General features: G+C 41.3%; 1 protein-coding gene across 1 annotated transcript; it reads left to right on the top strand.

Annotated features, from left to right (window-relative positions):
* The first annotated feature begins 262 nt into the window (after nucleotides 1-262).
* LOC127158347 (GTPase IMAP family member 4) lies at nucleotides 263-15,435 on the top strand. The gene is made up of 4 exons (XM_051101501.1): nucleotides 263-391; nucleotides 10,807-11,637; nucleotides 14,046-14,104; nucleotides 14,260-15,435. The coding sequence occupies exons 1-4, from the start codon at nucleotides 331-333 to the stop codon at nucleotides 14,650-14,652; spliced, it is 1,344 nt and encodes a 447-aa protein (XP_050957458.1). The 5' UTR covers nucleotides 263-330; the 3' UTR covers nucleotides 14,653-15,435.
* Nucleotides 15,436-17,170: the final 1,735 nt, after the last annotated feature.

The following is a 17,170-nucleotide window of genomic DNA, read 5'->3' as shown; positions in this document are numbered from 1 at the left end:
TGGCCCGTACATGCATTCGCCAGGGTGTTCATTAGCTCATCATTACTTAGAATTGCTGCTACTAAATTTCGACTGGCTCATTGTTCAAAATATGTAAAAAAAAAAAAAAAAAAAAAAAATCGCCAACGAATAACACAAGACCATATATATGTGTGTGTGTGTGTGTGTGTGTGGCAACTAAAACGGCAACTAACAATGACGAAAACAAGATAGTCCCTCCTACCACATAAGCAACATTATGAGAGAAAGGCGATTGTCAGTGTCGTGTCAACCGAAAACAATTTCGCTTTCACTTTTAAACATAAGAAGAGAGGTACATAAAAAGGCAAAATGTACAGCAGAAGAAAAAGCCTGGAAGACATATTTAGAAAATTTTCAAGTGAACAGTCAGGTCAGTGATTTATTGTTATTATTATTATTATTTCAATAAATGACGGGGGAAATGACGACGCAAAACATTTGCACGTTGGGGTTTACATTTTCAATAATTAAAAGGCCGATCAAAATAATTTCGCTTTATACTTCGGTCACCTCACACTAATACCCTTTTCAGGTGCTTCATTTGAAGACATAGTTTTGTTCTATAAACTTGTGTGTAGAACATTCCTACGCCGCAGTAAAGATAGTTTGCGGTTAGATATTCGGATTTCTTTTGGCTATAAATACACAGCGCGCTGTCATAAACATGCAAATAATCCCGAATGTGGTTCTCCATGATTTGTGAATTCTGGTGATGCTGTGCCTTTTGGCCGAAATCAGTTTTTTTTTCGATGCGATTCTTAATTTTATAATGCTTATAGCTCCGAAAGTTGGAAACTTAGCAGACAAAAACCAGTGTCATCTTAACCAGCTTGATCTGTGAATTTTTTTGAAAACTTTATCTCAACTCTCACTATTCTAATCTGTGAAAACATTAACAGGTCAGTACTGGTCAGCTGACCCTTCCCTGGGTCACTAATATCACTATTCTGATTTGTGAAAATTTTCACAGGTCAGTATTGGTCATCTGACCCTTCCCTGAGTCATGTACATCACTATTCTGACCCAAACTGAACTGTGAATTTTTTCACAGATCAAAATAGTGATGTTACTGACTCAGGGAATGTTCAGCTGACCTGTACTGATCTGTGAAAGTTTTCACAGATCAGAATAGTAATGTTAGTGACCCAGGGAAGGGTCAGCTGACCAATACTGAACTGTGAAAGTTTTCACAAATCAGAATAGTGATGTTAGTGACCCAGGAAAGGGTCAGCTGACCAGTACTGAACTGTGAAAGTTTTCACAGATCAAAATAGTGATCAATATGACTCAGGGAAGGGTCAGCTGACAAGTACTGAACTGTGAAAGTTTTCACAGATCAAAATAGTGATCAATATGACTCAGGGAAGGGTCAGCTGACAAGTACTGAACTGTGAAAGTTTTCACAGATCAGAATAGTGATCAATATGACTCAGGGAAGGGTCAGCTGACAAGTACTGAACTGTGAAAGTTTTCACAGATCAGAATAGTGATGTTAGTGACCCAGGAAAGGGTCAGCTGACAAGTACTGAACTGTGAAAGTTTTCACAGATCAGAATAGTGATCAATATGACTCAGGGAAGGGTCAGCTGACAAGTACTGAACTGTGAAAGTTTTCACAAATCAGAATAGTAATGTTAGTGACCCAGGGAAGGGTCAGCTGACAAGTACTGAACTGTGAAAGTTTTCACAGATCAGAATAGTGATCAATATGACTCAGGGAAGGGTCAGCTGACAAGTACTGAACTGTGAAAGTTTTCACAGATCAGAATAGTGATGTTAGTGACCCAGGAAAGGGTCAGCTGACCAGTACTGAACTGTGAAAGTTTTCACAAATCAGAATAGTAATGTTAGTGACCCAGGGAAGGGTCAGCTGACAAGTACTGAACTGTGAAAGTTTTCACAGATCAGAATAGTGATCAATATGACTCAGGGAAGGGTCAGCTGACAAGTACTGAACTGTGAAAGTTTTCACAGATCAGAATAGTGATGTTAGTGACCCAGGAAAGGGTCAGCTGACCAGTACTGAACTGTGAAAGTTTTCACAGATCAGAATAGTGATGTTAGTGACCCAGGAAAGGGTCAGCTGACAAGTACTGAACTGTGAAAGTTTTCACAGATCAGAATAGTGATCAATATGACTCAGGGAAGGGTCAGCTGACAAGTACTGAACTGTGAAAGTTTTCACAAATCAGAATAGTAATGTTAGTGACCCAGGGAAGGGTCAGCTGACAAGTACTGAACTGTGAAAGTTTTCACAGATCAGAATAGTGATCAATATGACTCAGGGAAGGGTCAGCTGACAAGTACTGAACTGTGAAAGTTTTCACAGATCAGAATAGTGATGTTAGTGACCCAGGAAAGGGTCAGCTGACCAGTACTGAACTGTGAAAGTTTTCACAAATCAGAATAGTAATGTTAGTGACCCAGGGAAGGGTCAGCTGACAAGTACTGAACTGTGAAAGTTTTCACAGATCAGAATAGTGATCAATATGACTCAGGGAAGGGTCAGCTGACAAGTACTGAACTGTGAAAGTTTTCACAGATCAGAATAGTGATGTTAGTGACCCAGGAAAGGGTCAGCTGACCAGTACTGAACTGTGAAAGTTTTCACAAATCAGAATAGTAATGTTAGTGACCCAGGGAAGGGTCAGCTGACAAGTACTGAACTGTGAAAGTTTTCACAAATCAGAATAGTAATGTTAGTGACCCAGGGAAGGGTCAGCTGACCAATACTGAACTGTGAAAGTTTTCACAAATCAGAATAGTGATGTTAGTGACCCAGGAAAGGGTCAGCTGACCAGTACTGAACTGTGAAAGTTTTCACAGATCAAAATAGTGATCAATATGACTCAGGGAAGGGTCAGCTGACCAGTACTGAACTGTGAAAGTTTTCACAGATCAAAATAGTGATCAATATGACTCAGGGAAGGGTCAGCTGACAAGTACTGAACTGTGAAAGTTTTCACAGATCAGAATAGTGATGTTAGTGACCCAGGAAAGGGTCAGCTGACAAGTACTGAACTGTGAAAGTTTTCACAAATCAGAATAGTGATGTTAGTGACCCAGGAAAGGGTCAGCTGACCAATACTGAACTGTGAAAGTTTTCACAAACCAGAATAGTGATGTTAGTGACCCAGGAAAGGGCCAGCTGACCAATACTGAACTGTGAAAGTTTTCACAAATCAAAATTGTGATGTAATTGAATCAGTGAAGGGTTAACTGTCCAAAATTGCTCTGTGAAATTTGTCACAAATCAGAAAAGTACATAAGGGCACAGGAAGGATCAACTGACAAAAAATAAACTGTGAATCATTTCCTCGTACGTGAAATGTTCATTAGAGACCTATATGATTTATCTAAGGGCTTGGAAAACCGTTATTCACTGGAACAGCACCGTGTGACATTATGATAGAAGAAAAAGAGAGCAGAGCATAAAGAAACACTGTTTTTTGGAATCGTGATCACGTTCTTCCGGGTCCGGAGAGTGATGAACTCCAAAGATGTTCTGATTCTATGGTGACTGGGAGTTTCTTCCCATGTGAAAAGTGAAGAAGAACCAAGAGCTGAGAGGGACTGTAATGGAGAGTGAGTGACGAGAGACAAGCGGATCCACATGCGAGCTTTTATTGGGACGAGACAGATACATGGTCGAACTGGCAGGGTCAAACAACATAGCAGACAGGGATATCGTAGGCGAAGCACAATCGGAGTCCGTGAAACAGGCGTAAGTCCAATCGGGAGCGAACAATGTCCGTGAAGGGTGATCCGAGAGAATGGTCAGGCAGGCGAGAGATCCGAAAAACACTAGGAAACGCTAGGAAACACTGGGAAACACTGGGAAACTACTACTATCCGTAACATGAACTGGGACGGTCTGGGGCTTTTATAGAAAGCCTGATTGGTCACGGGGGTTGACGCAATCAGTGCGGTGGAGGATGGGAGATGCAGTCCGAGATACAGAGTGACAGTCAGGCGTGAACGAAAAGGTGAGAGTGACATCTGGTGGTGAGCAGTCCACAGAGCACCGACCAGATTCGTGACATAGTCCCCCCCCAAGGAGCGGCTTCCAGACGCTCGAAGGAAACAACAGTCCAGGGGAGCGGTGGGGCGGGAGCGAGACAGGGCGAGGGTTGGAGGGCCAGGTGATTGAGGCAGGACCGACAGAGCAGGTACCCTCCAGGGCGGGGCCGGAGGCGGAGCAGGAGCCCTCCAGGGCGGAGCCGGAGGCGCAGGAGCCCTCCAGGGCGGAGGCAGAGCAGAAGGTGCAGGAGCCCTCCAGGGCGGAGCAGAAGGCACAGGAGCCCTCCGGGGCGGAGCAAGAGGCGGAACAGCCCTCCAGGGCAGAACAGGAGGCAGAGCAGGAGGCGCAGTAGCCCTCCGGAGCGGAACAGGAATCCGCGTCTCGGTCTGGGACCTGGGGAAAGCAGGGAGAGAGGAGGTAGACAGAATAGGGGGGGAAGGCGGAGCAGCCCTCCGGGGCGGAACAGGAGGCGGAGCAGCCCTCCGGGGCGGAACAGGAGGCGGAGCAGCCCTCCGGGGCGGAACAGGAGGCTGCGTCATAGACTGGGACCTGGGGAGAACAGTGACAGAGGATGCAGACAGGAAAAAGGGAGAAGCAGAGAGTTTAGCGGTTAACGCCCCCTCCATAAGAGATTCTACGGCAGGCGCCGACACCTCTGGAGGCATTGGCGCAACTTCTCCAATAGGGAAGGCCTCTGGAGCAGACTTGAGACCAGACGGGACCTCTGAAGCAGGCTTGTGATCAGAGGGGAGCTCTGGAGCAGGCTGGAGACCAGACGAGAGCTCTGCAGCAGGCTTGAGATCAGACGGGAGCTCTGGAGCAGGCTTGAGATCAGACGGGAGCTCTGGAGCAGACTGGTGAACAGACGTGGCCTCAAGGGTTGATTTGTGAACAGACGTGACCTCAGGAGCTGACTTGTGAACAGACGTGACCTCAGGGGCACAGTGTGCAGCCCACACACACCAGATGGCAACCGCCATTAAAGGAAGAGCAGCAGGGGGAGGTTGTGATGGGTCCAGTACACTGGCTATTATGATAGGCCGTGATCGTGGGATATCAGACGAGGCATGGCACGGCTCTGGAAGGTCAGACGAGACATGACGAGGCACTGGGAGGTCTGATGAAACATGGAGAGGCTCTGGGCCGTCAGGCGGGACGTGGCTTGACTCTGGGCGGTCAGACGAGACATGGTGAGGCTCTAGACAGATAGACGAGATGTGACGGGACTCTGGGCGGTCAGACGAGGCGTGACTTGACTCTGGGCGGTCAGACGAGGCGTGATGGGGCACTGAGCCGTCGGGCAGGATGTGACTTGGTTCGTGGGGATTTGCCGTGACCTGACTTGATTCGTGAAGATCAGCGGTGACTTGACTTAACTCTTGGAGATCAGCGGTGACTTGACTTGGCTCGTGAAGATCAGCAGTGACTTGACCTGGCTCGTGAAGATCAGCTGTGACTCGAACTGGCTTGAGAAGATCATTGACTTCACTTGACTCAGGAGCGACCGCCCTGATGTTGCTTGACGCAGAAACGACCGCTTTGACATTGCTGGACTTGGAAGCTTGACTGGACTTGGAAGCTTGACTGGACTTGGAGGCTACAGCCGTAGCCTGACTTGACTCTGGAGCAGCGGCTGAAGCTTGACTTGGCTCTGGAAAAACAGCGGCAGCTTGGCTTGGCTCATGGGGACCTGCTGTAACCTGGCTTGACTCATGGAGATCCGTTGTAACGGGACTTGATTCCTGAACAACATGGCTTGGCTCAGGAACAACATGGCTTGACTCAGGAACAACAGCTGTAACGTGACTTGACTCGTGAAGAACAGGTGTGACTTGGCTTGACTCGTGGGGAACAGCTGTGACCTGGCTTGACTCGTGGAGAACGGCAGCTGTGTCTTGACTTGACTCAGGGGTTGCCGCCGCGACATGGAGCGCCACTTTAGCTGCCCATACCGCCATTAGGGGTGTGTCCAGCACGTGGGCCATCATGACCACAGGTGGCGTCCGGGTGCTGACCACAGGTTCTGAAATGGCGGCCATCTTGTGCAGTGGCTTGGAGACGGCGGCCATCTTGTGCAGTGGCTCTGGCGTGGCAGCCATCTTGTGCAGTGGCTCTGGCTCAGGAAAGATGGCTGTTACTTGACTTGAGATAGGAGCGATAGCTCTGACTTGACTTGACACGGGAAACACAGCTTTGACCTGACTTGACACAGGAACAAGGACCGTAGCTTGACTTGACACTGGAACAGCAGCCGTAACATGACTTGGCTTGGAAACTTGACTTGACTCGGGAAATGCAGCTGCAACTTGACTGGACTCGGAAACTTGACTTGACTCAGGAAATACAGCTGCAACTTGACTTGACTTGGAAACTTGACTTGACTCAGGAAATACAGCTGCAACTTGACTTGACTTGGAAACTTGACTTGACTCAGGAAATGTAACTGTAACGTTACCTTTGAATGGCTCTTGTATGGCAGCTGTGACGTGACTGAGCTCTGTTTCCGCCGCCATCTTGTGAACGGGCTCCAGCGTCGCCGCCATCTTGTGAACGGGCTCCGCCGTCGCCGCCATTGTGTGGACGCGCTCCGACGCGGCCGCCATTTGGTGAACGGGCACCGCTGTCGCCGCTACTGCGTTAACGCGCTCCGGCGCGGCCGCCATCTTGTGCGTGGGCTCTGCTGACGCCGCCATAGCTCGAGCACGCTCAGTCACGGCCGCCATCTCACGAGCGATCCAGGCGGAAAACCTGTTTGTGGCGTCGTGATCCGGCGTTACCGCCAATCTGCGAGAGGGGTGCGCGGCTGCTCTGTTTGCGTTGTCGCGTACCTCCTTCGCGACCTCCACAGTACACGGCGAACCCACACACATAAGAGCAAAGTTCACAAATGCAGCTAGAGAAGAGCGCGGACCCTCGCGTCTCAGTCTCGTCCTCAAGTGCTCGTTAGCGCCGTCACAAAAAATCTCGATTATAGTACTGTCCGGTAGGGTGGAATAGTTTGCAAAAACTAAAAACTCACGGGTGTACTGCTCAAGTGAGCGTGGTCCTTGTTTGATCCGAAATAAAGTCCTGTCTGTGTCCATATCAGAATGTCCGGGGGTGAAGCTGCTGGATCCTGTGGTGACGGATAGTTCTGTAACGGAGAGTGAGTGACGAGAGACAAGCGGATCCACATGCGAGCTTTTATTGGGACGAGACAGATACATGGTCGAACTGGCAGGGTCAAACAACATAGCAGACAGGGATATCGTAGGCGAAGCACAATCGGAGTCCGTGAAACAGGCGTAAGTCCAATCGGGAGCGAACAATGTCCGTGAAGGGTGATCCGAGAGAATGGTCAGGCAGGCGAGAGATCCGAAAAACACTAGGAAACGCTAGGAAACACTGGGAAACACTGGCAAAACTACTACTATCCGTAACATGAACTGGGACGGTCTGGGGCTTTTATAGAAAGCCTGATTGGTCACGGGGGTTGACGCAATCAGTGCGGTGGAGGATGGGAGATGCAGTCCGAGATACAGAGTGACAGTCAGGCGTGAACGAAAAGGTGAGAGTGATATCTGGTGGTGAGCAGTCCACAGAGCACCGACCAGATTCGTGACAGGGACCCAGCTGAAGTCCTGTGATCTTTGGGGAATTGAAAGACAAGGCCGCAAGGCCTGGCTCAACTTAGAGAAGTCCAGACGAGTTCTAGTTCATCCTCCTCATCCTCTTAGGTTCTAAAAGAACTCATGTGAGACGAGTGAACAAAACTAAAAAACGGAGAAGAGAGAAAAGTCTGTCTGAGGACATTTCCATGAAGATGAATTCCAGGGTTGAGTGAAAATGTCTGGCTCTTTGTGGTCGAGAGCCACAGCTCTATATGTTGGGGCCTGTTGGGCCCGCCAGGCACGCCCAGTGCTGGGCTCAGGCTCCCTGTGGGTTCCTCCACACAGGCAGCAATCGGAAGATTTTGCAGAAGAAAGCGAAGAAAAAGAGAGTGGGGGATCACCTGTGTGACACATTTAAGTTCTCTGGAGGCTACACCTCCAGGAAGTCTAAGAGCCAATGGTGACTTTCACCTTTGGAGGGAAAGTTTACGACTCTTTGTCTGTGAGCATGGTATTTTGCATACGTAATTCGATTGGGTGTTGATACAAAACTACTAAGCATTTTTAAAACAATAATATGTTGCATAGGTATCAATAGATAATATACACCATTATTTAGATCATCAAAATATGAATTCAAAGAGACCAAACATGGCATAGGAGAGTTATACTACACTAGAGATCTATCATAACAAATGCATATAACAGAATACCATGAAAACACAAAATGCAGTAATACTATACACAATGACCTGGGCTATGTGTGATAGGAAGGTCAAAGATAGGTTTGTCTGTGAATGAATAAAAGTAGTCATTTCCTATAACAGTATGTTTCTGTTTTAGAGAGATTTAGGTAGGGGAAGATTCTCTCTACATACTTGTAGGTCGTAAAGATATGGCAATAAATAAATATAATAAATAAATATTTTGGTAGTTAAAAGTTTGGGCTGTTTTTTGTTGAAGTGGGTGGGTTTTGGTGAGCTTTTGGGCTGTAAGTCGTCAACCACATCTGGCAACCCTGAAAACAGCGCGATCTGGTGGTTAGTAAAAAAAAAAAATAAAATAAAATAAAGCAGTCAAAAGCCTGTGAAAGAAGCTGCTTGGACGAAACATTCAGCACACATTCCACAGATCGACTCATGTTACATGCACAATTAAAAGCCTAACAGTGTTTGTTTGTTGAATTTCTGTCTTTGATCAATAAATTTACACATTACACTGCTATTAAATTCCAGTACAAATATCAATGTGATGTAACAGAGGAATAATATACACATATATACATTTCATATGGAAAATATTTAATTTTTCTGAAATAATTTATATTTTTAATATTACTTGAATGACTAAGTATTTAAAAATGTAATTAAATAAATCCGAATTAAAATCTTAGATTTCAAATATTCTGATAAACAAAGTGAATCGCGCACGTGACTTGACAGAAAGTGAGGGTTCGTTTGTCACTGGTTTTGTGATTTCTACGTTAACAACACAAGCCTCGAATCGAGTTTTCATCTGGCATGCCCCTTAACACAAGCTCTGACCCAGCTAGAAATTTTTCACGTTCTGGGAATGTTTTCAGCAGCAAGTTTTATTTTAGTTCCCAGGATGTTCTGCTAAAACGTAGGATAACATTCTCTAAAATCATTCTACAAATGTTTATTGATAACATTGTTAGAACATTATCCTCTAACATTCTAATAAAGCTTCTCAACACATTAGATGTGGACTTACATTGCTCAGATGTCAAATTTTGGTTGAAAGTGAATACACAACCTTTGTTTGATGTCAAGCTCCAGCGTCATTAAATGACTCCAAAAACAGCATTACCAGCTTCACTTAGTATAAACCAGATTATTCTGTCATATATTTACACAAGTTCTTATTGAGATTAACAGAGGTTTAAATGTTGATGTCTGTTTAAAAGTAATAATTTGGTTTGATTTCACCATTATGGCAATAAGCATTTGCTTTACTTGGGCAATTTGACTTGTCTTAGTGTAACTATGTTTATTATGGCGAAAGCAGCAAGAGAAAATGTAATCAGACAATGTTAGTTACTTGCTGATGTTACCGATATCATCATGTAGTGATCTGATCAACTGATTTCATCTAGAGTTTAATCTATGCAATTAATTTCATATTAGTGAAAAAAATGAATTACACCAGCATAATATCCAGTGGTGTTTTAATTGGATGATCTGTACTTCTGAATTCAGTTTAATTCACATTTATTTGTATAATGCATTTCACATCACTTTTTTTTTTTTAGAACAGCTTGACAATCGTTTTGCACATTCAGAGATGTTATGTATAACGAATAATGTAATTAGATTTCATGTTGACAGCCCGTTTTCCATCTTATCTCAGTGTTATGTACATTTAACAATACTTTATTGTTTGTATTTGAAAAAGAGACGGTCCCTAAGTCGAGCGTAAATAAGAAGCTAAGAAAGGCGGAAGCGTCGCGTTTTTAAGGTGGAACGGATAGCGTCAATAAGAAGCTGCGAATAAGAAGCTGGATTCAGCCTTGTCTGAAAACGAAGAGAAACACAAGAACACAAGTGTGTATTTGTGTGAATGTATATGTTACTGACAAAAATTGGCATTTTTTTTACAACAATTTTTAACAGTGTAGCTTAGCATGCACAAGGGACTTTTTGTGCTATTTGAAGGCTTCTCTCCAGATGTTGATGACAAATATAGAACATAACATAAAACAAAAGCATGCAAAAGAAAAACAGACAAAACAAAAGTACAATACAGACAAACAAAAGTACAATACAGACACACAAAGAGAGAGGAACATAATCTCTGAATCTTCCTTAAAACTCTACACATCTTATTACATTTCCAGCGATATCGTATACTATTTAATCTGAACTGAGCTGGGTGATGACATCATTGAATTAAATGATGAACTGCCTTGAACTGAAAACTGAGTGTTTACTGTTGTCCTTTTGCATTATTGATGCACTATTTCCTATTTAATACTGTAAAGCCACTTTGTCACAATCTGTATTGTTAAAAGCGATATAAAAATAAAGGTGACCTGACTAGACTTGATTAAAGTTCTTTGTAACAATGCTAAGCTTTTATCTACTCCGACTTAAGTCTATAACCTTCTTCTGACAGTTATTTCTTTTTTTTTTTCTTTTTTTTTTTTTATTTCAGAGCCCAATGAAGCACCTGATTTAAATGAGTTGAGACTCATGTTATTGGGAGTCACTGGAGCTGGAAAAAGTCCAACAGCAAATGCAATACTGGGTCAAGAGGCATTTACAGAGAGCAGAACCAGAGCGAGTGAGGAACAGAGAGGACGAGTTGAAAACAGAAACATCTCCATCATCGACACTCCAGGATTTTTCAACACTCATCTGACTGATGAAGAGATGAAGAAGCAGATGATTAAGAGTCTGTATCTCTCTGATCCTGGTCCTCATGTGTTCCTGCTCGTCATCAACCTGGAGACCTTCAGAGAGGAGCAGAGGAACATTGTGGAGAAAATTCAGGAGAACTTTGGAGAAAAAGCTTTTTTATTCACCATGGTGCTGTTTATCGGCCGAGAAAAAGTTTCCAGAAGAGAATTTAATCAAATCATTAAGAGTGAAGCAACACAGAAAATACTAAATTACTTTGAGGGAAGATTTCATGCAATGAACAGCAGTAATGAATGTGGTTTGAATCAAATCATGAAGTTACTGAAGAGTATTGATAAAATGATGAAGAAAAACAAAGGACAAAACTACAGTAATGAGATCTACCTGAAGAATCAGAGGAAACTTAAAGAGCATAAAAGGAGTTTAAAAAAGGATGACAAGAGACTAAATCAAGAAGAAGACAGAATGAAACAAGAGCAGGTGAGAAAAGGACAAGAAGAGAAAGATGCATGGAAACAGAAAGAAGGGATAAACCAAGAGGAAATAAAAAACAAAATCAAAGAAAAAATAATTAAAGCTGATAATGAGAGGAAACAAGAGGATGAGAATAAGAAGAAAACAGAAGGTAAGGATGCTGCAGTTTAGGAAGATCTCAGGAAACAGATAGAAAATCTTAATATGCAAAACTGTAAAACCTAACAAGTTATGGTAACTCAAACTGTTTGAGAAGACAGATTGCCTTAAACCATTTAAGTTTTAAAACTAATAGTTATGAATACCCTAAACTTATTTCAGTTGAGTTCTTTAAAAAAAAAAAAAAAAACAGATATACACTGCAGTTAAGTGATTAAGTGATACTTTAGCATTAGTGATGAACACCTGCTGTTAACAAGCACAATCACTGAAGAAAAGAGAAACACAAAAATTACAACAGCATTACAAATTACCACAGCCTTACATGAAAACAACTGAAATAAAAGACATTAAATCTCTCCATATCTGATTAAACAGCTCCACCAACAGCATTACCAGCTCCACTTATTAATAACCAGACTGACTTTATTTCTGTCAGACATCTACAGAAGAAGTTCTATTGAGGTTCGTATTGAGGTTAATAAATGAGGTTCAGATGTTGATGATTTAGTTTGATTTGAAGTAACTATGTTAAAGATCAGTGTTTGCTTTAGTTGGTATCTTGACCCTTTTACTAATTCAAAGTAATTTGCTTCTAAGTAAATTCAGTATTGTTTTACAGTAAAGTAATGATGGGAAGACTGGCTCTTTTGGCTCAACTATTTTAAAAAAGCTGGTCAAATGACTCCTAAATGACTCTTCATGCTGCACACGTAAGCAGTGTGTATTTATTTAAATTTCAAAATGTTGGTTTCAATGGGTCTATGATGTACTTAAGCTTTCGATGCTTTTGGGAAACACAGCCTTGGCCTGTACCACTATACTCACTCTCTTCTGAGCATCTGTCCGTCCCCCTTCCCTCTTTCACATAATGATCCTATAGTCTGTCCTCCCATGTGATTAGCCGCATGGTGTGCCTATCCAAATAAAGTCCCGCCCCTGCCTACAACTGAAGATTCTGAAGCTCTTCTCGTTCGCTACAAAGAATTGGGTCTTACGGTGCGTTTCCACTACAGCGTCAAATCTGCGTTCAGTGCCACTGGCAACGCAACAACACCACTGCTTTGGGGCGTATGAACTTTAGGGCAGAGGACGCCTCTGAAAACAATGTTTACACCCTTTTTGCAGTTCGTCTTCTTCTTTCAACGGCAGTTCGCAAACGAAACACTTCATTGGTGCCATCTAGGGCGCCATAGCATATAATGAAAGCATGAGTACATTTACTTTTGCATGACTCATTCAAGGATGTGTGATTTCAGCTCAGTATCCACCAGTTGTGTAAACACACACGCTCGCTACGTGCCAGTGGAAACGTGCCCCATAGCTCCCCATAGTTCTGTAAACACTTAATTAAGGTAAGACTATATCTAACCAGAGATCATGACCAATACCACAGAACCAAGTTGACCAACTTAACACAAACATCCACACAAACACACAGTTGTGCTCTTGTTTTTCTCTTTCCTTCAATGTTCTGTTTGTTAACAGCAGGTACTCATCACTAATGCTAAATTATCACTTAACTGCAATCAGAGGTGGATAGTCCAGGGATCAGAAAGTAAAAGTCCCGCAATATGTTTATTCCACCCATGAACTCAGCCAGCTGAGGTGGAACCAAGCCATTCCTTTTAAGTCATATCCTAAGTTCTTAAAGAGTTCAAGTTAATGAGATAATTAAGTGACTAATTAAATGATGATTATGCTATATAATCTATGTAATGCATATTAACTTTAAAATTGATCTCCTCTACTAATTAGATACACACAGACATCAAGAACCAGCATATGAATCTCAACAATGGTGACAATCAACAAAATGTTTCATGCTGCAATGCATGCTGGGTAACAACATAGTAAAAACTCCCATCATGCACTGCAACTTGGATAATTATTGTCATCACTGTTGAGGATCGTATGGTAAGTGTTCATGTCTAAAAGGCTGAGCCGATACATTTTTTTTCTTCAATATTGAAGTATTGACATTTGTTTTATAGAACTTTTTATAAGAGGAGAGTCCACTTCACGATGCTTATTCAAATGAGTAAAGCAGAAAGTCTACTATTTCAAGCTTTTGATTCAGCAGTGCACAAATGTTTGCTGTGGAAAAATATTGCATTTGCTTAAATACAAATTACACTGAATTACTAAAAGGGTTAGGAGACAACCTTGATCACAATTATGGTGGCATTTTTTTTTTTCTTTTTCTTTTTACCAACAAAACATCAACATCTAAAACTCAATAAAATTAATTCTCTATAAAAAAATTCTGCAAACATAAAGTCAGTCTAATTAGTAACAAGTGAAGCTGGTGATGCTGTTTGTGGAGTTGTTTAATCAGATCATGATAGTATAGTGTACCAAATATAGTGTACCATTGTTTTTTTGTTTGTTTTTTTACAGTGAGCTTGACAGCAAACACCATCCTGGACAAAGAAGCTACAACTGCCTATGCACCAGTGGTAAGATATATACTACTATTATTAATAATAATATTATTTATTTATTTATTTATTTATTTATTGATTGTTTGTTTGTGTGTGTGTGTGTGTGTGTGTGTGTGTGTGTGAGAGAGAGAGATAAACTTCCCCACTAATGAATTCTTTTATTCTTTCAGGCTCAGTACTTTCACCCTAAGTCTGAAGTATGTGGACTCAGGCAATGTGTCCAACGAGACCCCAAAGACACTGTGCCTGTTCCCTACTATGAACCATTTAAAGACACAACCCACACTGTTTGCTGCATTCAAAGATCATTTGCATCCAGTCTTAAACGCTTTAGTGTGTCTGTCTTCAATGGCTCTAATGGAATCAAGGTTTCTGTGACCGTGTGCAGAACTGATACCATCGGGAAACTGCAGCAGACAGTCCTGCAGCTCAGACCAGACTTTATAGAATGTGGGAATCTGGCCTACAATGGTAAACCAGTTCAACTGCACCAGACGCTGTCTGAGCTTCAGGTGAAGCCAGGTGCTGTGTTCATCACCTACCAGAAATGCCATGGAGTTTAAAAGAACTTAGGCGCATCACTTTTCTTTCTGTCTTCCCATTTTTCTCAACTGTAACCTTATGCTATGGGGTGATTTAAAAACTTTTGTAATCTCTTTTTTTTCCTCCCTTTATCCCAGATACTGAAGCCTCTAACTGTATTCAGGGTCCTCAGCAGATTTTATAGAGTTTTTTGGTCCAGAGCACTTTTATGGTCCAATATTCAGTATGTATAAGTGCAGCTCATTATCACTGAGTTCTTTAGTGCACTGTAGGGTATCAGAGCGAATCAGACAAATTGAAGATTCGATCAGAACATTGTTGAAACCAAAGAGCGAAATTACACAAAGAGGCCCAAGCTAACCAGACCAAGTCATAAGTCTGTCCATGATACCCTGGCACCAGCCAGCCTGAAGTAAGCTTAACCAACTCCTTTCCATTACCGCTGTACCAGGGGCGTTTCTAGGATTTTAACACATCCGGGGCTGGTGCCAAATCATCAGGGGCTAGTGGTAGTTGGTGGGAGCTCACATCATGCTCACATAAGATTTTGTTAGACACAAGTGGTTGAACCTGGATCCTTCTAGGCGGGTCCAGGGGCATTAAACCGGGGGTTAAAGATCTTGTCACACTATTAACAATAGTAAATATCATCTGCAAATAGCAAATAGCAAACATATCAAAGTATTATAACAAAATTATAACATTACAAACATATGTCAGACAAATAAAATTATGTATACCTATAATAAAAATATTTATAACTGTAACAAATATATAGTTGCACGCAAAAATAGGGCCCTATTTTTTTCCAGTCCATAAATTCCATTTATTTTATTTTTTCAAATTCTGTTTTCTGTTTTCATTTTTCTGGTCTTCGTTTTATTTGTTAAATTTAGTTTTATTAATCAAAATGTAATTAATCATGTGTAATTAATTAAAACCATGAATCTTATACAATTTACCGTCAATTTACCAAAAGTTAAGAAAAATTACATGTTTAGGAAATGTGAAATGTTTTATTTTTTTTTTTTTCACTTTACATTTTATTGTTACCAAATATGTTTTAGCATGTCTGTTTATTTGAATGTTTAAAACAACTTTTATTTATTTTTACAATATCCTTATGGAATTCTGTGTTGTGTATTTTTCTGGTTATCAAATGAGGGTATAAAATATTGATTTAATTGATATTTTAATAAAAATTATATTTTATTTTTGGCAAATAAAGGGGATTTACTATTCAAATATAAAACATGGAAGAAATAATGTGTGATTTTTTTTTATTTTTTTAGAATTTTTTTATTAATTAATACTAGTAGTAGTAGTAGTAGTAGTAGGCACGTACATTATACTGAATGATTAATAACGTTAAACCGAACTTTAACCGAACGGGTTGCCCTGAATACATTTAAATTTCTGTGTGTATATTTGACGCTTGTTTTTCTTGAATGAAACAGTGAAACGCTCATGAAGTGACTCTCAGAGCAATTCTGGAGATGTTGTTAATGTATTTATGTCCTCATTTAGTGAAACGGCAGACGTTGAAATCACTGCACGCGTCAGTATTACATGTGTAGAAAACGAAACCGCGCATACGCGCTGTTCATTCATAAAAAGACACGCAGAACATGCAGGAATCATATTTTTATAGTATTTTGCGGCATAATATTTACAGATACTAGTTCGCGACTTGATTTAAGTTTAATGACCAACTTTTGATTAATTCATTCAAACTTTGACAAATTCCGTGGAAATCATAGGGTCATACAAAAAAAAAACATTCGGGGCTGGAGTAAAAAGTTTCGGGGCTCGAGCCCCTAATGATTAGCCCTAGCGACGCCCCTGATTATAAATACAGAAAACATGTACTTTTTCAATCAACACTTCTTTATTTACCTCAAGTCTGCAAACACGCTGAGATGCTTCAAACTGCGCGCCGCACTTCATTCACCCAGATAGCAAGCATACGTTGATCCAACGTCGATTTTTGTTTGTAAAGGTCAGTGTCCGTCGTCAATCAAATTTCGATGTTGAATCAATGTTCATTATTTGGTCGGTACATCAGAACGTTATTACGTTGAAAATAAAACATCGATTCAACGTCGAAATCACGTTGGCTTATCAACCGATACAGCCGATGCATTTGATCGAAATCATAACGTCGGATATAGGTTGAAACTTGGTCAGATGAATCGGAGATCTGGGGATGCACTTATTTAACTCTCAAAGAGTACAACAGGGATCATATATATATATATATATATATATATATATATATATATATAAAGACGTGCTTTAATTTTGTATAAATATTTTTCTGCATTACACATCTTGTTTTGTTTTATTTCGTTTCACTGCATGTTAAAATTTACTTTGTTATGCAGACACAACACGTGAAACTGCCTTATTTGCAGCCTATTTAGCCTACAGCATTTATCTGAATATTTATAAGATATTATATATTCAACATATTTTTCTTAACCTGTATTGAATCTGTTTTTTTTAATTCATAAATTAGTGATTAAAACAAGTTTTATA

This window comes from Labeo rohita, unplaced genomic scaffold (genome assembly GCF_022985175.1).
Source record: "Labeo rohita strain BAU-BD-2019 unplaced genomic scaffold, IGBB_LRoh.1.0 scaffold_147, whole genome shotgun sequence".
Taxonomy (NCBI): domain Eukaryota; kingdom Metazoa; phylum Chordata; class Actinopteri; order Cypriniformes; family Cyprinidae; genus Labeo; species Labeo rohita.
Note: the sequence above shows the minus strand (reverse complement) of the source record. Positions and strands in the feature narration are given on the sequence as shown.